General features: G+C 41.6%; 1 protein-coding gene across 1 annotated transcript; it reads left to right on the top strand.

Annotated features, from left to right (window-relative positions):
• The first annotated feature begins 18,635 nt into the window (after nt 1–18,635).
• On the top strand, nt 18,636–21,503 carry LOC108791450 (nodal homolog 2-A-like). Its single transcript, XM_018561944.1, has 3 exons — nt 18,636–19,057; nt 19,887–20,608; nt 21,341–21,503. The coding sequence occupies exons 1-3, from the start codon at nt 18,772–18,774 to the stop codon at nt 21,491–21,493; spliced, it is 1,161 nt and encodes a 386-aa protein (XP_018417446.1). The 5' UTR covers nt 18,636–18,771; the 3' UTR covers nt 21,494–21,503.
• The last annotated feature ends 1,462 nt before the right edge of the window (nt 21,504–22,965 follow it).

Genomic DNA, 22,965 nt, shown 5'->3' with positions numbered 1-22,965 from the left:
GCCTCCGCCAACACAGGCGGGGAGAGCAGCGCAGATTTGAAGGGACACAGGCCGCTGCAGCCACAGTTCTCCTAAATGTAGCCATTTTAGGGGAAGAGCCTTTCATGAAAAAATGACTGTTAGGGCTCCCAAAACTGTAGAAAAAGCTAATTACGCCATATTTTATAAGTATTATATATGTTCTTAATCTAATCCACCACCACCTAAAACCCAAGGGTGGGTTTCTCTTTGGGAGCACCCTGCTACAGCTAAATTTCACTCACTGGCTTCCAAATCCTATATCACTTTAATCACCCCTGCATTTTCTATTAGGGTTAACTTTAACCAATTGCCGTCCGCCCGTTGCAAAAATACGGACGGCACAGTGTGGGTCTTAGAGACCCCTAATGTCTCCATAAAGAGGACCTGTTAGTGTGCCTTTGCTATTATATAGGGGGATTGTTATCTCCCTATGTGATAACAATAACAATAAGTGTAAAAAATCATAAAAAGAGTTTAAAAAAAAATATGTCACATATAAAAATAAGTTTTAAAAAACCCCAAAAAATTCTTAAGTCCCCCACCCCCACGTTTACGCACATATAAACGTAAATACGCATCCGGTGCACCAGCGCTCAAAAATGAAAATTGCGCTACACACGTTACATGTCACAGTGAGAGCAATCATTTTAGGGCCATCAATCACTGATAACACTAAACTGATGATAATAAAACATGTTTTATCATTTAATATAGGGGAAAGTTTTTTTTTAAAAAAATTCGGTAATTTTTCCTTAATATAGTAAAATAGTATAGTAAAACAGTATAGTAAAATTAATTTCAGTACAGCGTTGCATGACGGAATGAATGTCAGTCAAAGTACCGCAGTGCTGAACACTGAAAAATGGCCTGGCCAGGAAGGGGGTTTCAAAACCACGGACTTCAACTGGTTAATGAACCATTATTCTATTCTACAACAGCATCAATAGAATGAGATCTTTATAAGCTTGGAAGGGCTATTACAATTTGAGTCCCCCTTCTTTACGTTTTCCATTAGTTACATTTGTATATAATAAAGATAAGAATGTCATTAAACACTGCACATTCTTAGTCAATTGGGATGCCCACTTTACACCTTTTCTTTGCTTTCTCTACCATCCAGTTTTTCGGAAATGAACAAGGCCACCATGCTTGGGTTTCATCTTTCCATGTGTTCAATCTCCAGCATGTTATAAGTGGACAGGACAGAGGTCTCGATTTTGGTGACGGGTTTAACCGAAGTTAGCTTCTCTTTAGGCCAAGCATAAGTATTCCTCAAATCTTCTAACCAGATTTCTTCCAGTGGTTTCTTTTCTTTGTCCATGGCACCATCTGGTTCCAAGACAATACCTGCCCACACCTCTTCTGGTTCTCATGGCATTTCGCTTGTTTGTCTCCCCCCCTTCCCTCTCTCTTCGATGGTGTTCTCTGTAGTTTTTAGTTGGCAAAAGGAACACAGAGGTTCTTCGTCTGACGAATGTTAAGTATCGCAGCGCTGAATACTGAAAAATGGCCTGGCCAGGAAGGGGGTCTAAACACCTGGTCTTGAAGTGGTTAAGGATGCTGGCCAGTATACCTGCCTGGCTAGTAACTCCACTAAGTAGTCTCGTCATTCTGCATGGTTGACCGTTCTTAAAGGTATGTATGGTTCTGTTCTCTCCTCTCCTCTTAAATGGGACATGCATTTTTGATAGACAAGTGCGATTCGTTTCGTTCCGAATCAAAATTTGGACGCATTTTCTGAAATTCGGACACATCCCAATGCATCGATGCATGTGTCGAATCCAAATTTCTGTTTTCCCAAATTTCGGAACCCGTCCGAATTTTGTTTAAAAACTAAATTGAATCGGACATGTGACATTTCTGGCCAATCAGATGTGGGTTTTTTTTCGGTTTAATGCATCCGAATTTCTGTGAAAATGTGTGTGAACATTTTGAAGCCCCTCAGAAGAAGCCAGAAGGCAGAGCGGTGTGCCACTACACACTAGATGAGGAAGGCTTGTGTAGACACACATTTTCCTTTAACCACTTGCTGTCCGGTGCATTTTCTTACTATTTGCGCACACATGATGATAAAATATAACTTTCTGGCTAGAAAACAACTTCAGACCCCCAAACAATGATATATGTTCTGAAAGCAAAGGCCCTGTAGAATAAAAAGATGCTAGTTGCAGTTTTTTACGTTGCACGGTGTTTGCGTAAATGTTTATCAAACCGGTATTTGTAGAAAAAAAAAAAACTAAATTAAAATTGAGTGCACATAAATATAATATAAAATATGAAAGACGGGGTCACGTCACCTCGCAAATGCCATTCACACAGCATTCCTGCCACTAGATGGCACTGAAGAGCTTAGGAAGTCCTTGGCTCTATCTAGTAGCAGGAATGCCATTTGCCCCTGCTATATACTGGGTGGAATGCGTATACCCCAGCCCCTGAGTATTGGGCACAAATATGCAGTACACATTGTATTGTGGGATGTTTCCGCTGCTTAAGCCGAATGGATTAATAAAAAAAATTAGAACATTGAATAGTACCTGAACCATTTCCTCTCCCTAAACCTAACTTCCCCCTTACAACTCTTATTCCCAGGGGCGTCCCGAGGCCGGGTGTCACCTGGTCATCAAACCGGGTGACACCCTGCCGTGTCGTCACCTCACGCGTGCTGTCACCTCGCGCGTGCACGATGACGTCACCTCGCGCGTGCACGGCCATCTGATTGACCCCTGCCGGCGGCCATTTTGGTGATGGATGCCGGCAGAGAGAGGAGGGGACGTTCACCCGGCGGGATGTGGTATGCCGTCGGGTCCCCTCCTCTCTCCTGACACTGTCGGGCTCTCAGTCTATGACGGAGTGCCCGACTTTTTAGAGGGGGGGGGGGGCGACGCCAAAATGACTGTCATTTTGGTGTCACCCCTGCAATGGTGTTACCCGGGTGCGGGCCCCCCCCCTTGTGACTCCACTGCTTATTAGCACAACAATGTTGTTTCTGGGGGTTTAAGGTTCCACCCACCTTGCATTGCTAGGAGTTTGAAATCCCCTTAAACAGCTTTCACTACTCATCTGTCAGTAATAAAAAGGGGTTTCTTTCCCTAATACCGAGTTGCTTGTTATTTGTATTCTGTAGATGAAATTATTACACAGTCCATGGGGAAGCAATTAAGTCGTTCCAAAGCACAATGGCTATATGAAAAGTTACGTTTCATTCCCATTCTCATATCAGCTGAAGGCTCCCGTGTTGCTTTGAGACACATTTCTTATTAAAATCAAGTTTTCTCATTTTAAAGGATCTATTTCCATGTGGGTTAACCCCTCCAAAAAAAACAAATTAGGCTGAAATATAGGCAGAATAATACAACATTATATTGTTCTAGAACAGCGGTTCTCAACCTGTGGGTCGCGACCCCGTCGGGGGTCGAATGGCGATTTGCCAGGGGTCGCCTAAAACCATCAGAAATGTGTTTTTTTTTTTGTCTATTCTAATCTGTAAAACTTGTAATTGCAGACATCCCAACTGCAATGCCTGCCCCCTCCCCCGTTCGTTCCTCCAGTCAGCGCTGCAGGGGGGGGGGATCCCTGCAGGGAGCCGTGAGTGACAGTCAAGGCTCTCTAGAGGGACAGGATCGAGAAGTGAGCGAGCGACAGTATGTGTTCGCTCACTTCCCGATCTATTGAGCTGACGTGTGACAGTTTCATTGTCACACATCGGCTCAAACTATGAGGAGGAGTGAAAATCACTCACCTCATAGTTCTCCTTTAAATGCCCCAAAACACAATCAAGTACCTATTTCTATCAAGACGTTTGGCGGGTTGTTTGCACGCTGAACGCACCACAAGGCAATGTGCCTTGTGAAGCCATAATTGGCTAAAGGCTTGCCCCTGACCACAGTTGGGACAGTTGGGATGAACTCCACCAGACCTGAAAGGAAGCTCCTTCTGCAGCCACCCTATCACCTGCAGTTGAGGAACTCCCTGCCTGCAGGTGCAGGTAAGAAAAGGGGCGGGATGCTGTGATGTCAGTGACCTTATATGGCCAAATGTCTCTATTTGGACATGACCTAATATGCCCATGTGACCATATGTGGTCACTGATGTCTGCACAAGCATCCTGCCCCATTGTTTATGTACAGCAGTTAGGCAGGTAATTCCCCGGCCTGCAGCTGATCGGGCGGGTGACCCCATCTCCCTTCTGAGTTTGGAGGAGCTCAGTGAGCTCTCCTATGGATAATTTTGGGTGCCGTAGTTTGTCGCCATGACACAGACACACATAACTTTAAGGTTCGACATGTTTGGTATCTATTTACTCACTGCAACCTCGTCTTTTATTTTAACAAAAACATTGTGTATTATGTGCACTACTAACATCGTGTGACATAAAAAATTGCAACTCAACATTTTATTCTCCAGGGTCTCGGCTCTCAGAACATATATCTTTAAGGGTTTTAAGCGACCTTCAGATCTAATGTTACCACTACCATGATTATATACAACATTTACATCAATTTTCACTGCCTCTATTTTCCTTGCCTGTTTATTAGTATTTATTTCATTTTCTAATTGTTACTGAAAATTATTTTTGATGTATAAGGGGATGTTAGAAAAAAAATAATAATACGCCTAGGCTGTCCAATGTGCTAGGAACACTTGGGCATCATGGGCCATACTGTAGTCCAGGGGTAGGCAAACTCTGGCCCTTCAGCTGTGGTGAAACTACAAATCCCATGATGCATCTGTATCTGGGTGTCATGTCTGTGGCTGTATGAATCTGGCAATGCCTCATGGGATTTGTAGTTCCACAACAGCTTGAGGCTCGGAGTTTGTCTACCCCTGCTGTAGTCAGACTGGTATTTCTTTAAAGGAGAACTATGAGGCGCGTGCTTTTCACTCACCTCATAGTTCTAGCCGACCTGTGACAATGAGACTGTCACAGGTCGGCTCAGTAGATCGGGAAGCGAGCGAACACATACCAGCGTTCGCTCACTTCTCGATCCTGTCACAGCTCTCTGCCGTAACAGTGGAGGGGCTGGATTCCCCCCTCCCCGCTCCGATCCGCCAGCGCTGTAGCTCGCGGTATACTGAGCTTAGGATGAGGACGCTAGTTTCGGTCCTCCAGTGTACCCTAAGGAGAACTATGGGGAAAAGCCCTGACCCCATAGTTCTCCTTTAAATTAAAACTCCAGCTGCAGGAGGACTGGTGACATCTATTGGCAGAGAAGTAGTATTGCAGCAAAAGCTGTTTAACAAATGTAAGGCAACAACAAAAACACCAGAAACCTCAAAACATATACTGTGTTCAACAACTTAATCGGTCAGGGGGTGGGATTTGTCTGAAAATGGGTGTGGCTCTGGTAGATAAGGGCACGTTTTAAGTAATTCAACACATTTGCTTTTACTTTTTTTTAAGCGTTCAATATACTTGTATCTATTTATCAAGCTGTCACAAATTTCCAATAAATAAATAAATAATAAGACAATGACTTGCTGCCCGGCTTCCTGATACAGGAAGCTCAAGTATCGGGCTGGGCATCAGAGCATTTGGGCGAGTACGAGTACTATCCCAAATATTCGGCACCCAAACCGATACTAGTATCGGTGCATCCCTAGTAAAATGTATTTTACTTTTAAAAACCTATGTCCAGCATACGGATATTAGAGGAAAACTGTAAGCATAACATCCAATTTAGAAATAAATATGTAAACTGAACAGAGAGTTTCCTGAGTTGGCTTTTTCTTTTTGGATTCTTTCTTTAGAATGTAACGTGTAATGAAGGGAACAATCGCCGGATGATTTTCTAGGCAAAAGGCATTTCTGATACTGCAAAATGCAAGAGAGGGCTATAACCCCTGACAGCTTGTTTTGCTATATGTGTCCTATTGGAGTGATTTCCCCTTTCCCCCCCCCCCCCCCCCCCTTGGCATTTTTTCTATTTTGTTGCATTACCATCTGGAATTAAATTGAATTTTTGGGGGGGTTTGTATAATTTGATTCACACAGCATGCCAACCACTTTGTAAATATTTTTTATTGTGATAAGAACAAGAAATAAGTAAAATACATAACTATTCACCCCCTTCCCCAAAGTCAATACTTTGTACAGCCACCTTTTGCAATAATTACAGCTGCAAGTCTCTTAGGGTATGTCTCTATAAGCTTGGCACATATAGCCACTGGGGTTTTTGCCCATTCTTTAAGGCAACACTGCTTCGGATACTTCAAGTTGGATGGGTTTCACTGGTGTACAGCAATCTTTAAGTTATGCCACAGATTCTCAATTGGATTAAGGTCTGGCTTTGACTAGGACATTCCAAGACATTTAAATGTGTCCCTTTAAACCAGGGGCAGCCAAGCTCCAGCCCTCCAGCTGTGGTGAAACTACAAATCCCATGATGCATCTCTCTCCGGGAGTCATGTCTGTGTCTGTGAGAATCTTGCAATGCCTCATGGGATTTGTAGTTCCACCACAGCTGGAGGGCCAGAGTTTGGCTACCCCTGCTTTAAACCATTCGAGTGTTGTGTTAGCAGTATGCGTAGGCTCATTGTCCTGATGGAAGACGAACCTTCATCCCTGTTTTAAATCTCTTGCGACTGAAACAGGTTTCCCTCAAGAATTCTGACCAGTGTGCCAGTCCCTGCCGATGAAAAACATCGAAGCATGATGCTGCCACCACCATGCTTCACTGTGGGGATGGTGTTCTCAGGGTGATGAGAGGTCTTGGGTTTGTGCCACATAGTGTTTTCCATAAAGGCCAAAAAGCTAAATTTTAGTTTCATCTGACCAGAGAGCGTTCTTCGATAGGTTTGGGGAGTCTCTCGCATGCGTTTTGGTGAACAGAAAACGTGTTTGTTTATTTTTTTCAGTAACCGATGGCTTTTTCCTGGCCACCCTTCCATGAAGGCCGGTTCTGGGGAGTGTACGGCTTAAAGTGGTCCTATGGACAGATACTCCAATCTCCACTTTGCAAGCTTTGCAGCTTCCTCAGGTTATCTTTGGTCTCTTTGGTGCCTCTCTGATTATTGCCCTCCTTGCCTGGTCTTAGAGTTCTGGTGGGCGGCCCTCTCTTGGTAGGTTTGTTGTAGTGTCATATTCTTTCCATTTTTTAATAATGGATTTAATGGTGCTCCGAGGGATGTTCAAAGTTTCTGATATTTTTTCATAACCCAACTCTGATCTGTACTTCTCCACAACTTTGCCCCAGACCTGTTTGGGAGCTCCTTGGTCTTCGTGGTGCTGCTTGCTTAGTGGTGTTGCAGGCTCTGGGGCCTTTCAGAACAGTTATTTACATACTGAGATCATGTGACACTTATATTGCACACAGGTGTATATGCTGTGTATACTGAAGTCATGTGACACTTAGATTGCCCACAGATGTACCTATAATGAGATCATGTGACACTTAGATTGCACACAGGTGTATCTATGCTGAGATCATGTGACACTTAGATTGCACACAGGTGTATCTATACTGAGATCATGTGACACTTAGATTGCACAGGTGTACATACTGTATACTGAAGTCATGTGACACTTAGATTGCACACAGGTGTACATACTGTATACTGAAGTAATGTGACACTTAGATTGCACACAGGTGTATATATACTGAGATCATGTGACACTTAGATTGCACACAGGTGTACATACTGTATACTGAAGTCATCGGACACTTAGATTGCACACAGGTGTATATATGCTGAGATCATGTGACACTTAGATTGCACACAGGTTTATATACTGTATACTGAAGTCTTGTGACACTTAGATTGCACACAGGTATATCTATACTGAGATCATGTGACACTTGGATTGCACACAGGTGTATATATACCGAGATCATGTGACACTTAGATTGCACACAGGTATATATACTGTATACTGAAGTCTGGTGACACTTAGATTGCACACAGGTGTATATACTGTATACTGAAAGCATGTGACACTTGAATTGCACACAGGTGTATCTATACTGAGATCATTTGACGCTTAGATTGCACACAGGTGTTCTTTATTTAACAAATCATTTAGCTTTTGAAGGTAATTGGTTGCGCCAGATGTTATGTAGGGGCTTCATAGCAAAGGGGGGTGAATACATATGCACGCACCACTTTTCCCTTTTTTTACTTTTAATCAATTTTTCAAAACAAGTTATTTTCTTGATTTCACTTCACCATTTTGGACTATTTTGTGAATGTCCGTTACATGTAATCCATACGAATTCCAGGTGGTAGTGCAACAAAATAGGAAAAATGCCAAGGTGGGTGAATACTTTTGTAAGCCACTGTACTTCCTGTCTGATAACTGCAGCAGGAAGTGAGAGGAAACCCCACTAAAGAGAAGGAAATCCCTGGTGGTCAGTAGGACTGGTGTCCCCATTGGTAGATTTCCTTCCCGTCCTGATAAAGACCCAAAATGTGGAATTTTCTTTCACTTTCAGTGATTACAGTCACAGGACAAACAGAGAGGGTCAATCTCCCTAACAGGCAAAACCCAAGGGGGTCTAATTCCTCTCCATGCTATCCATTCTTGCTCAAAAATCCTCTTTAGCTCCCCCCCCCCTATATAATGTTAAAGGAGAACTATGGGGTCAGGGCTTTTCCCTGGGGGGAGTCCAGCCCCTCCCCTGTCATAGCAGAGAGCCGTGACAGGATCGAGAGGTGAGCGAACCTGGTATGTGTTCTCTCACCTCCCGATCTACTGAGCCGACCTGTGACAGTCTCATTGTCACAGGTCGGCTAGAACTATGAGGTGAGTGAAAAGCACTCGCCTCATAGTTCTCCTTTAAGGAGGCTGCTGAAGGAAGTTATGTTTACTTACTTAAAGTGACATAAAGTTAAAAAAAATGTTCCCCCTTCCCAATCCTGCCCTGACCCTAAGGACTTACCTTAAATGGTGTCTCTTAATCTGATCATCTTCTTCTTTCCTGTAGTTTTTAGCTGTCCCTCCAGCGCTGGGTGCGGGTCTCCGATCCAGCACTGACTCCTCTGTCCTCTTCTGTCATGTGCCACGGAGTCTGTGCGGGTGCACGCTGCTCCATAGACTTACCTTGTGTCTCTCCTCGCCTCCCGGCCGAACATCTGAACTGCGCATGCGCCCGCCCCAAGATCCTTTGCGGCCGCCCGAGAAATATTCAGATGTTCGGGCGGGAGCGCGCCGCGGAGACACAGGTAAGTATTAACTCTTTGAAAAAGTGTTTTGTTTTTTTTCGTTTTGCACATATCTACTGCTTGCTAGTCTTATATATATATATGCAAAAACATGCAAGGATTTATTAACCCTTTAATTTAACCCCTTCTGTACTGTGCTGGCTGATGCCATCATCAGTTCTAAACTAGATTTGAACACTGCCTGCCCTAACAAAGGGTTAAAGGGTTTAGAAGCATTGTATGTTAAGGAGAGGAAGCTCAGCTTGTCCCTCTACTTTTGCTTTCAAACAGCTTAGGGTATCTCAGAATTTGCACAAAGGTCTTCACCAAAGGCACAACTTAAAGGTAAGAAATATTTCTTTAAAAGTAATTTTTTTAGATATGTTGTGTGAATGGGAACACAGACATATAGTGGGGTTTTCTCACATTTGACTGCAAAAGTGGAAGTATTCTTTAAGCCGGTCATAAATGGATCGAATTTCAGATGTTTCCTGCTGAATCGGGCAAAATTCAATACATAGGTGGCCTTGCTGGCGCCACGGCAGAACAAAAGTTGATTTTTGTTTGATTGTAGTGGGTAGGTGGGAACATTGACCCGCTAGGGGAGGTGTCAGAACAGCTTCACGTCTTGATTCCTTGATCTCACCTGCCACCTGCTGTTATAGACAATGGCAAATAGCGGAGATGCTAATTCTGCTGTTTCCCAAGTGTGTGTCTCCAGTGGTGGAGAATATTTAAGTAGCAGGGCTTACCACTAACACAGTGAGTGAGATTATATTGTAAAGTGAACCTATCACAAAATTTGGAGGCAGGTGTGCACAGTGATTTTATAGCCTCAACACCAGAGATAAATTATAGATGAATGGAGCCCTAACCAAGGTGGCAGCTTTGCTCTCTCTCCCGCAATCCTTCAGTTGACGATGAGAAGGATGGCATAGGGGCACATAAAAGCCATTTGCATTATCTGTACTAGCAGTGCCTGCCCCATTAGACAAGTGAATCCACCCTTGTAAAATGATAGGCAGGTGCACAATTTGAGAAGAGAAAGCGTAACCAACTAGCTGACCAAGGCAGTAGAATACCCCTTGTCCTCTTCATATCCATTTCATTAACAGTACTTCAACTCTTCTTAGTTGGAAGGGCAACTTTTTGATTTAATTGACACATTTACTTTAATGCTAATCACAAAAACATCAATAACTTGTCATGACACCAAAAACCTGCACCATCCACAGATGAACTCCCAACATAACATGGCTTTTAACATGCCAGACACAGGAGCCAGGCACAGGAGTCCAGGAGAACGTGGCTTTAAGGTTCATCCTAAACATAAGTTCAAGACAGACATCAAAGTAACAAAGGCCTGCTGAGGGCATCAAGCAGATAGCATTTCCCCTGCCAATAAAGCTGTGACAATAACAATATAGGGTGGGAGAGTTGGAAGATCTTCACCAGCCTAGAGCTGGCCGTCAGTTGGCTGCCTTCAGGTGAGTGTATCCTCCTTGAACCCATGCTTAGCTATACTTTGGTGCCATGTCCCTCCTTAGTAACTAACCACTCCACTTTTATTTTTTTAAATAAATTAGGGAAGATGCGCCATTATCTTGTATTACTTGCCATGCTTCCAACAGTCAAAAGCCCCTCCCGCTATGTCGCTGTTTGTCAAGCGCAGTAGGGGCATAGTGGGGGGACCTCAGGGTCTGTTTAGGCTGTGCTAAACACTGCACGATGCATTCAGAGGTAACGTGGCTTAGATCGCTCATATACACTTTCCCTTGGGTGCCTGCATCAAAAACGTGGATGGGACTGGGATCCACTGAACTAGATCACATGACTAGAGACCTCCATCCTCAGAGCCTTGGCATCCTCTAAGCTATCTAGCTACTATTTACTACACATCAGTAGTCAATAGAAAAGAACCTTATTGTATAGTGAAAGGTATGTTGGCTGCTAGAGGTCCAAAGTCAGAGTAAAGTCAAGGTCTCTAATGGCTTAGGACAACCTGATCTGGAGGATTGATGCTGCAAGAAGGAAATTCTTGGTGCAGATGGAGGTACATTTGTGGCAATCTCAAAAATTGTCTAAGAACATAGAACCTATCCTTTTTTTGTAACTAAAGACCCCCCGGAAAACTGATTTAATTTTTTAGGAGGACACAGGAAGGCTTAATCAACAGCTTCTCAGCATGAGTGGTTCTCTATTAACCTAATGGATTTCTCTTTTAGACACTGAAAATGCAGCAGAAGGAGTGAGGCTTTATGAGATTGAGTTACCAATGGAGTAAAGCATGTTCACGTGTGCAAGGGAGTTTTCCCTTAGCTGAGTTAATACAGTGAACATTCACTTTGCAAAGTATACCCAGTCACATGCAAGGGAAAAAAAAGGAATATTGCTTGCACATAATTTAATAATTGAAGCCAGCACAACTCCAAATTCACTAAGCTAAGTGGAAATTCCCTTGTAATGTGAACATGATCTTTTCCTTCATTAAATCATTATGTATCATGTATCTATCTACCTGTTACCTGATGTACCATGATGGAGAGGGTACCTCCAATTCGGAATGATACCTGTGTATCATGAGTGAGACGGTGTGGTGGTGGCAGAGCCATCAATACCACTGAGGGGAATCTTACTAGTGGAGTCTCGGGCAGCTGGTAGGTTATTCAGCTCACAAGTTAAGGAGTCCCAAAGTAACAGAAAACCCAATATATTAGCTATTGGTTATTATTATCATTTAAACCAATGGTAGCCAGCCCTCCAGTTGTGGGGAAAATACAAATTCCATCATTCATCCGCCTCTGGGAGTCATGCCTGTGTTTGTCAGAGTCTTGCAATGCTTCATGGGATTTGTAGTTGCACAACAGCTGGAGGGCCGGGGTTTGCCTACCCGTGCTTTAGGGTTCATTCACACAGGCATGCACATTCATACAACATGCAAGCCTGTGCAGAGACTTGCTCCCTGGAGGGACTGGTGCTGCATGTAATTGCGTGCGGCTGTCGGTACCTCCCTATGGGAGGATTCAGCTGCACATGGTAACACGCGGACCTGCACATGCATGCGGGTCCGCTTGCCCGCACTTGGATGTAGACAGTGTGTGCGTCCCAGTGCGGGCACCCATACTTGCACGGATATGCAGGTTTGGGTCTGCGTCTACCTCTCCAAAGGGAGGTACAAACAGCCACACACAATTACATGCAGCACCTGTAGCAGGTCTCTGAACAAGGGTGCATGCCGTACAGATGAGCCTTTAAACAATGTCATAAAGTAATACGATAGGTAAAATCTGATTTAACATATGCCTATGGAATGTATACAATGAAAGAAGGATTCCCTTATGATAGGCTGAGCAACTCTACAGACACATTTGGCTCCCGCTGGTTGTGTATTATAATGTTCTAGAATGATCAAAGATTTTTATAAAAAGGTGGTGGTATCTACTATGAGCCTAAAGTACGAAGATCAAACTGTTTATAATAAAGTAGTTTCTGTTAACTAATCTTTGGAACCCAATTCTCATCACGGCATTAGCATAGCAGACAGAAGTTGTCACCTACCAGTCCTTGATGGTGAGGTCAAAGAGATGAGAGATGAGAAGGTGTGAACACTGAAGCTTTCATGTGTAGCTGACATATAAAACGAGTATGATTCTCATCTACAGGGATGATCAATGAGAAAATGAGAGATATGTCTATGATAGGTGTCACCTCAGGGAAAATTGAGTAGCTCAGGCAATGGACAGTTCACATAGTCTCAAAGCGGCCCCCTCTACCATTCCCAAACCCGAGGTGCCATAGAGTGTTTACAGTAATAGCTTCCCAATATTACGACATGGGAGAATGCCATGAGATAGCACTATTATTATTATTATTATTATGATACAGGATTTATATAGCGCCAACAGTTTGCGTAGCGCTTTACAATATGAGGAAGACATTACAATCACAATACAAATCAAGACAAGATGGTAAGGAGGTCCCTGCCCCTGAGGGCTTACAATCTAAAAGGGAGGGGCCAGTGATACACGAGGAGGTAGCTGTGTGGGGATGAATTGTTTGAGAACGTGATGGTTCAGTGGTTAGGTTGAGGTGGGATATACTAGGATATATCTTACCTATCTGCTGCTAGTCTCAGATCCAGAGCAAATAATTAATAAAGACGCACAAAGTCAGAGGACTGACAGAGGCCCTTACAGTCTCACTACCATCCTGCACCATTACTGCTTCTCTCGTTACTGTAGAATAATTGTTGTAGAATAAAGGACTCATAACTAGAGATAATCGTAGTGATTTGGCACGGTATCAGACCCAGCATTGTAGAAAGAAGCTTCAGTAACCTGCAGTATCCATTTAAAAACCATTTCATCCTTAAAAACCATCAAAAAACACCCAAAACACATGAAAGCCTCCCAAATAAAATGAAATAACTTTGTGCGCCTTTACTACATATAAGTTTAATTTTCTTGAAAATACCTGTTGATCCTGAAAGGGAGTTGGTCTTCCTGGTTTCAGGTGGAAATGATCTCCAGACTCATCTAGCCTCTGCAGCGTTGTCACCGCATTGTGCACGCTCTGGAGATGTATAAAATAAAAAAGGTCTACATAGGACTTTGTACACCCCTTGATACTCCCAGATGCCTACATCACACATTGCACTGCCTGACTAGGTAGAGCAGAGCACCTGAATGACAGTGGCCCCTCCAGAAAACATCACTGTGATTGTGTTGCACAGTATACTCTTCCCAGCCTGGGGAGGAAGAAGTGAATAAGCTGCAGCAACGTCCACATGCTGCTCTTTGGCTCAGTCCTGCCCAATAACTAGGGTCATGTAATGCAACCTGATTACAAGAAAAAAAATAATGATGTTTATGAGCCTTTTCTCAAAAATTGTGCTCGATATATCGATGTCTGGTGACGTAACCTACTGAGAGTTGTGGAGAAAGCTTCAGGGTTTGCAACCACTTTGATTTCATCTTTCCCATTGACTCCAATGCATTCTGCCAGAATGGTAAAATTATATTAAAATCTCTCGATATTCTGGAAATCTGAAACTCTCAATTGCCCTCATTTCTAGTCACAACCTCAATCCATAACTTCTCCAGTCATTCCAATGTAGAAGGGTGGGGTTGTGACAGCCATATTGTCCTAATGAGAAATACTTACTGGCTGTAAGTTCAATACCTGGTGGAGCGAGGTCACTTCTAATAGGATGAAGGACCATAGTAGGCCTTTAAGAAGAAGAAGGTAGTCAGGAAAAATAGCCACAGCCTATAGGGGCACTTAAATATTGATCACAAATTTTGCTAAATAGACAAAGCCAAAAAATGCTTATCAAAGGGCCATGTGCAGTTTAAGAAGCTCTACTTAATTACAAAAGAATAAAATAAAATATTAAATCCACAAAACTATATATTTAATATATGTTTCACTAATAAAGTCTTCATTTGCACATGACCTTGAAGTAACCTTTTTTGGTTTTGTCTATTTAGGTATTTTTTGTTGACATGATATAGGTTATAGGTCGGCATCCATTGGAGTTGGTGAACACTATGAGGATTATTCATAAAAGGGTGAAGAGTTTGGAGAAGGCCGGAGAAGTGAACAATCTAGGACAACATAGCTGAACTGGAAAGTGAGCTGAATTGGAGAATTTTTTCAAATCAGCTATTTTGTCCTAGATTGTTCCCTTCTCCTGCCTTCTACAAACTCTTCACCCTTTTGTGATAACCCTGTGAGTTTGAGAAGTAGTCACATTTAGCTTTTAGAAGCCAGTCAACCTCCCGGTATGTCTGTGAAAATTCATTTTTACCCAGGTAATGGATACATGGCCTTTAAGTAACCATATTTTGGATTTTGTCTATTTAGATACCTTTTGTTAACATGATATAGGTTACAGGTCGGCATCCATTGGAGTTGGTGAACATTGAAATTGAAAAGTATAACCAGCTAGTTTTTAGAAGCCAATGAACCTCCTGGTATGTCTTTAAAAGTTCTCATTTAGTCTTGGTCTTGGTATAGCTAGTAGAAGTTAGTCACATTTATCTGGATTCGTGCTCTAATGTTGAATACATTTCCAGGTTATCCGAGTGGCTACTTCATTTCTAGCAGGTTGGATAAGCGACAAACCATCTTCAGCACTATAGAACAACTCCAGTTGAATGTGACTTAGTACTACTAGCTAAACCTTTTGGCATGTTTTGCATTGCAGGAGGATACCAGAGCACCCGGAGCAAAACAGCACAAAAACTAGGGAACGCAGAACTTCAGTCCTAACCTGCACCCACCATGGACAACAGAGACCATTCATCTACCAGACATTTGTACACAAAACCTAGGGAACTCAGGACCTCAGTCCTAACCTGCACCCACCATGAACTGTGTTGTTCATGGTGGGTGCATGGTTGACCATTCTTCTACCAGACATGTGTACATAAGAGATGCAATGGCTTTACCTCCCAAAATCCCACTCAGGACCATTCATTCTGTACTGAATGCACCCTTCTGCTCCAAGACCAGCGGCGCCTACAGGAACCGACGGCTTCTGCAAATGCAGGGGAAGGACACCGGTGCTGCATACGGCTGCCCTGTAAAATGCCTGTCTGATGTGGACAGCTCTTACGCGACACTGGGGTCCTTCTCTGCATATGGAAAAGCCGGCAGGTCCCACAGCAGGTAAGGGTGCTGGCACAGGCTTAACAGATTTCCATTCATGCCTACAAGCACCCAAAATGGTAATATGGCCCTGGGTCCGCTTTGGTGTGGTGCATTGTCGTATGCACGTTAACTCGCATGATAAGGTAGCCTATTCCCTTTGAAAGGGCTGTTAGCACAACAAAATGGACCATAAAATGGACAAGTCACATTTTTCCTAATGTAGCTCACCACAACCCACTGTAGTGCCTTACAGCCTCAGTGTGTTATTATTATTATTATTATACAGGATTTATATAGCGCCAACAGTTTGCGCATCGCTTTACAATATAAGGAATATAAGGAAGACATTATACTTGCAATACCATTCAAGACAAGATGGTAACAAGGGCCCTGCCCCTGAGAGCTTACAATCTAAAAGGGAGAGACAAGTGATAAATGAGGAGGTAGCTGTGTGGGGATGGATTGTCTGAGAACGTGATGGTTGAGTGGTTAGGTTGCGGCGGGATAGGCTTCCCTGAAGAGATGAGTCTTAAGGGATCGCCTCAGTGTGTTGGGTGACATTTAAAATTAATGGTACTGCAAAAAGCTAATACCTGCATGGTATGTTGTTTGTTAATGCCTGTATAGTGCAGCAGGTGGGAATATGCCCAAAAATGTCATGTAGTGTCATTGTATTCATTTTTTTTGATACACATGTAAAAGAAATAAACTTGACTTAAAAATTCTTATCAATTTAAAGTTGACAAAACTATGTTTATATTTATGAATTATATAAGTACACGGGCAGCAATATTTGCCAATGACATACTAAGGCTCTGCTTTGCAGCGCTACACTATGGTTGTGCTTTACAGCTCCTTCTGTCAATGAAAGTCTATGAGTCGGCTGACGGACTGAAAACAATTTGTTTGGCTGATCCTATCTGAATAGTTGTGGACAGTGACTGAAGTAGTTAATCTACCTTGTTTCTATTAGTAAGTTATAAATAATAATAATAATAATAATCCCTTTTAGATTGTAAGCCCTCAGGGGCAGGGCCCTCCTTATCATCTTGTCTGCAATTGTATTGTGATTGTAATGTCTTCCTTATATTGTAAAGTGCTGCACAAACTGTTGGTGCTATATAAATACTATGTAATAATAATAATAATAATACATTATAATAATAACAGCAGACATCACTCCAAATTTTAATTTGAACAAAGTTAACTTAAAATGTGTGCTGGAAATACTGTCTACTTTCACGATAACCCAGAGGTTTCACTGTTGGAATGGATTAGTCCTTTAATGTCAAACACATATGTCCTTTAATCCAACAATAAAAGGAAAACGATCACACTTATTTCATTTCATGTTGTACGATGTGTTAAAGTAAGGTGTTAAATGTTGATCTCATGAAATGATTGATTTTTGTGTATTCCATCACTGTCTACAACAACAGAGGATCAAAGAGACATTGAATACCTAAGTTTCTGCTATAGGTACATGTGGATTTGCCTTGAAGATTTACAACATTAAATTTTTAAACGTAAATATATCAATATTATTTAAAACTAAGTCACGTTTCATTTTGATCGTTCCTTTTAAACAATTTCTTTTTTGAAAGACACTATTGAATCAAATTCCATTTTATAGCACAATTTTAGAATTGCATATATTTTCATTTCTAAAGTAACAAACTAAAGAATGTCCAACCGTAAACTAATTTATTAGGTCATTAATGGAACCTAAATTTGCATATACATTGACTTTTAGTATTGCAAATGTTTACAAATAAACTATTAGAGCTAATAGGTAGTTCATTGTACTTCATTATGATGCAGGTAGCCTCAAATGGTTATTCCTCTTCTAAATGTATGGAATACACTTATTAGTGAATTTTCCACTTTTATCTATATTTAGATATGTAAGTATTTTTATTGTATTGGACTTGCTACAGAATTAATGGTGAAAAATTATGGCAGGGGATTTTTATTGACCTTTGCTTAGTCAAAATCATAAAAGGAAATGTGTATTTTTATGGCATTATACCACAATTAAATTTTTCCTGTATATCTGTTTATCTCTAAAATATATAATGTGATTAACTAGGAGTGAGGATGATCTTTAAAATTTTAGTCAACATAAGTCATATAAAAAGCTGACAATGTGTGCTAAAATGTTGTTGTATGGTATGTGGCATGTGCAAAATAAATTTGATGATGATGATTAGTATGCTGGACGGGAGCCTTGTCTTTTAATCAATACTTAATACAAAATAATACTTAATGCAAATACTTAATATAACTTCAATTTATCCCATTAAATCTCTATTATTCCTATAGTTTGACTTAGAAGGCTATTCACAAAAGGGTGAAGAGTTTGGAGAAGGCAGGAGAAGTGAACAATCTAGGCCAGAATAGCTGATATGGACAAATTCTCCAATTCAGATCACTTTCCGGTTCAGCTATGTTGTCCTAGATTGTTCTCTTCTCCTGCCTTCTCCAAACTCTTCACCCTTCTGTGAATAACCCTGTTAATATTATTCAGTATAGGCAATACTATCCCAAATTATAATGCCACTAATATATATGTATAATGTTTAATACTTACTTACAAAATTTCAGTTGGTTCCATAAAATATGATCTTTACAGTATGTTCCCTGTGTCATTTAAAAAAAAAAGATATTTTAGTTTCTGTTCACCTGACACTTTCAGCAAATTATTACACCTCATGATGATTTTGTACATGTGTTACTGACTTGAAAGGGAAGACTTGACACCTGACAGTTACCTTGACAGCCTTTGATGTTGAGGTCAATGACATGAAAGGTCATAGGTGTGAACATGGAACCTATTCAGCCAACCATATAAAATATGAGGGAATCTTGAGGACCTCACTTCAGTCTTGGAGATCCACCGAGGAACATCTCCTGAGACGCAACACATCAAGAGAGAGAGTGCAGAAGAACCGAGAAGAGATGGCATGGCTGAAGGCTCTCCTCTACCTCACAACCATCTCCATGGTTCAGGGGTTGCCGGCTTTTCTGCAAGCAAACCAAAAAAGAATTCCTCTTCAGCAATCTAATCACGGATTAAGAACCTCAAGCAGTCTGGATGGACAAGCCTACTCTCACAATATGAAGTACTCGCCTTTCATGATGCAGCTCTATCAGACCCTCATTATGGGCAACGACACGGGTCTGTCCACCCTGGAGCATTCCGTCCTTCAAGACTCAGACACCGTCCTAAGCCTCACTGCTAAAAGTAAGTACACAACTGCTACACTATTAATTAATGTATTACTTAAAATGTAACTGTCGTTTCACTCTGGATGAGCTATATTATCTTCCTAGGAACAGGCTTAGAGCAGTTTCAATTGTTCCATGTCCAGGCAGTCTCTACGCAGCTTATTGGGTGCTTGTTACGTAAGGCATTTTAATGACATAGTTCCATAGTATTTGAGGTTGAATAAAGACACAGGTCCATCGAGTTCAACCATTGTGTGTCTCTGTGTAATTGTACATGTGTGTGTGTGTGCACGAGCCCCTGTGTAATCTTGTTTTTAAGAGTACCTGTCCCCTGTATGTTATGGTCTCTAAGGAAGGTATCTAAATGCTTTTTGAATGATTCAATACTATCAGCTGATACCACTGCTTGTGGCAGCGAGTTCCAGACTTTAACCGCTCTAACTGAGTAGAAGCACCTATGCCCCTTGTGGTTAAATCTTTTCTCCACCAATTATAGGTGGTGGCCATCTATTGAGGTCAACAAAACCATTCATGTCTTACTGCTGATTACCCAACAGTGATAGTACTAATTTAACAAGTAAATTTATTTTTGTAGAATTTCTCTTCTTTAAAACACTCTGGTTTTGCCTCGCATGTGACAGATTTGCCTTAACTGTTTGACACACATAGCCTACAACCTAAAGGTTTATATTAAATGCCAATGTCCCATTAAAGGATAGTGCTTTGTATTCCGTATACAATATATTTAAATATTTCCACCACATGTTTATATTTTGTAATAGCTAAGTCTGTTTTTTTATCATTATAGTGATATTTATGTTGGTTTTTTTTTTGTTTTCCCCCAGGATGCACCAAGAAGGGCAATCATCGATCCCTCTACTTTGACATGTCCTCTCTCTCAAGCAGTATTGAGATTCGATTGGCAGAGCTAAGGATTCACCTTCCTTCTTCAGAGAAAACACAAGATATGGAACTGCAGGTCTATCACAGCAAAGAAGGTTCCAAGAGCCTGCGTCTGGGATCCTTTGACATTGATTCCTCTATCACACTGGGTGGCTCCTGGAAAGTCTTCAACCTCACCAAAATTTTGAATACTTCTCTCCCCCGGCATCACAGTTCCGATTATGAAGACTTCACAGGGGGCGAAGGCTCAACACAGAGGGATCATGAGAACAGCTGCACAGACATATCTACTGACAGAGTTGTACTGATGGTGTTCACCAAGGATAATCCTTCTGCCAAAGTCAATGGATATCCCAACCTCATCCAAACAGTGGAGGCCTCTAAATATGTGATGACACCAGAAACATCAAGCGAACAAGGTATTAAGAAACAAAGGAAGAACAGAAACATAAAACACAGCATCTTGATGAACAACTTCCCATCCAGAACCATAGAAAATGGAAAACCCCTGTGCCGAAGGGTTGATATGATGGTGGACTTTGAGAAGTTCGGGTGGGGGAACCTGGTTATCTACCCCAAGAAGTTCAATGCCTACAGATGTGAAGGAGCCTGTCCCATTCCTTTGAGTGAGATGTTCAAACCAACCAACCATGCCTACATTACGGTAAGTGCTTTTTTTTTCTCTGATAAATGTCTTTGCCTTTTACAAATATTTCTCAATAATGGATGCCATTCCATATGTCCTAATAATGGGTGCCATTCCTTATGTCCTGATAATGGGTGCCATTCCTTATGTCCTGATAATGGGTGCCATTCCTTATGTCCTGATAATGGGTGCCATTCCTTATGTCCTTATAATGGGTGCCATTAGACAGATGGCAGTGTAGGAAGAATTGATGGGCAGAAAATATATCAGTAGTGCTTTCTATATTATATAATGTATATATAGATTTTCTTATTATGGGTTTGGTGGATCTTTAGAGGAGTGTGAGAAATGCTTAGTCCTTAGGGCAAGCATGTCAAACTCAAATGAAGTGAAGTCCAAACTTGGGTAAATCCAAGAAAGCATTTAACTGAATTACTGTTGCAGCCTTTGTTTAGGGATCAATTGATTTTGTGCAATGGATTTTTATAGGTTGTCCAATTTTAAGTCACCTAACCATAAAATGATGCCAGCGAAAACCACCTAAATGAGACCTCATCCAATGTAATTCCTCATATTGTCTAAGGGTCACCTCTCTCAAGCGCCTGCATACTTGGGTTTTGTAAAATGATCATTTGATCACGGATATGTATACTATTTATTGGGCTGTGAAACAACGCTCTCACTCCTACTGTGCACCGATAATTGTAATCTAGATATAGAAATTAACATATTTTCCTGTTTGTTTTACAGAGTTTGGTGAAGCTTTACAATTCAGAGAAAGCTGAATGCTCCTCCTGTGTCCCGGTGAAGATGAGACCCTTGTCCATGCTAATGTATGAAGATGGAGATGTGGTCATGAAGCACCATGAAGATATGATTGTAGAGGAATGTGGATGCCACTGAGGATCAACAAAAATACGGGTCACATGTACTGAATGGAGGCGAAGTAATCAGTGACTTTGACCGAATAATGGCGCTTTGCAGTGTCTGTTGAAAGGCCTGCTGAACTCTCTGCATAGAGTTATAAAGAGTCCAAATACTAGAGGAGGAAAAGGGCACTTCCATTGCTGGGCGGCACTACTGACTTGGACTGGACATAGAACTCCGCTAATAAAGGACAAAGACTGTTTTATAAAATATGTTTTTACTGCCTAAAATATATTATGTAATGTACGGTACATTGTATGATTATTATAAATTAAAACTTAATGTTTCTACATACATCTGCTTTATTTTGTTATTTGTTTTAACATTTTGATACCACTAATGGGGCATTGGGAGTATGTAGCTCAGGCTTAGCAGTAAAGCCCTTAAAGGTTTTTAATTGGTAGGCCGAAAATGGTGGATTCTGACTTTAAAAAAACATACTTAAAAAGATCCTTTCACCAACTTTAAAAAAAAAATGCAGGTAAAAGCACAAAAATCAAGTATTTCAAATTCTAATATATCACCCCCTTGACCCCTAAGGCCTGTAAGGGACCCCAGCGACAGGGTAGGCTAACATTTCATCTTAGGGGTAAGTCCTTAGCTGACTGTGGGGTGCCAATGTAAATTAGGTGCCAGTCATTTTAGCGTGTTTTAAAGAATTTCCTTCAGCAGCTCACTTAAGAGAGAGAGATGAGGGCTATAGGCATCCAGGACAAGTATGGCCTCCAGACTTCATATCCAGTTCCCAGCTATGCAGTGCAGAGAGCCTTTAAGCCGATTGCAGAAGCACCGTACATTAGAGAACTTCAGCTGGTTAGTTGATCTCTTCAAGCGGTCTCCCAAGAGAGTTACCAGGCCCCTGAAAATATTCACTTTCTAACCAAACCTCACCTTCCAACAGAGTCACTCTCCCTGGCACTTCATCTTGGGTCAGATTCCCTCTAGGTGAGCTATTAGGTCCTCCATCTTCATAATGCTGTTGAGTTCACTAACCCACTCCCGAACATGTAGAATGGTTGTTGGTTTACAATGCCTAGGGCTCAGAGCTCTACCCATGGATAGGAGGCCTTTCTTTGCCATCTTCAGAGGCCTGGGGATGATGAATAGTGACGGGCAGAACACCCCTGTGTTCAGTTTGAATTCGAACTTTCGAACATGGGGAAAGTTCGTATTCAAACTCGAACCAAGTCCATGGGGGTAGAACATTGAAAATCAAATGTCCCCATTTTGAAGCCTTATATGCAATTAATTGGCCATAAAAGGTGTATGGGTATCCATGTACTGCCCCAAGGGACATGTCATCAATGAACAGAAAAACTTTTTTAAAAATACAGTTTTAAAGGAGCAGTGATTTTAACATCACTTAAAGGGTAACAATGAAAATGAAAAATTCCTTTAAATTACGTGCCTGGGGGGTCCCCTTACCCTGCCTGTAAAGTGGCAAATCT

Source organism: Nanorana parkeri, unplaced genomic scaffold, assembly GCF_000935625.1.
Source record: "Nanorana parkeri isolate BGI_ZX_2015 unplaced genomic scaffold, ASM93562v1 scaffold551, whole genome shotgun sequence".
NCBI lineage: Eukaryota > Metazoa > Chordata > Amphibia > Anura > Dicroglossidae > Nanorana > Nanorana parkeri.
This window is presented reverse-complemented; position numbering and strand designations above follow the sequence as displayed.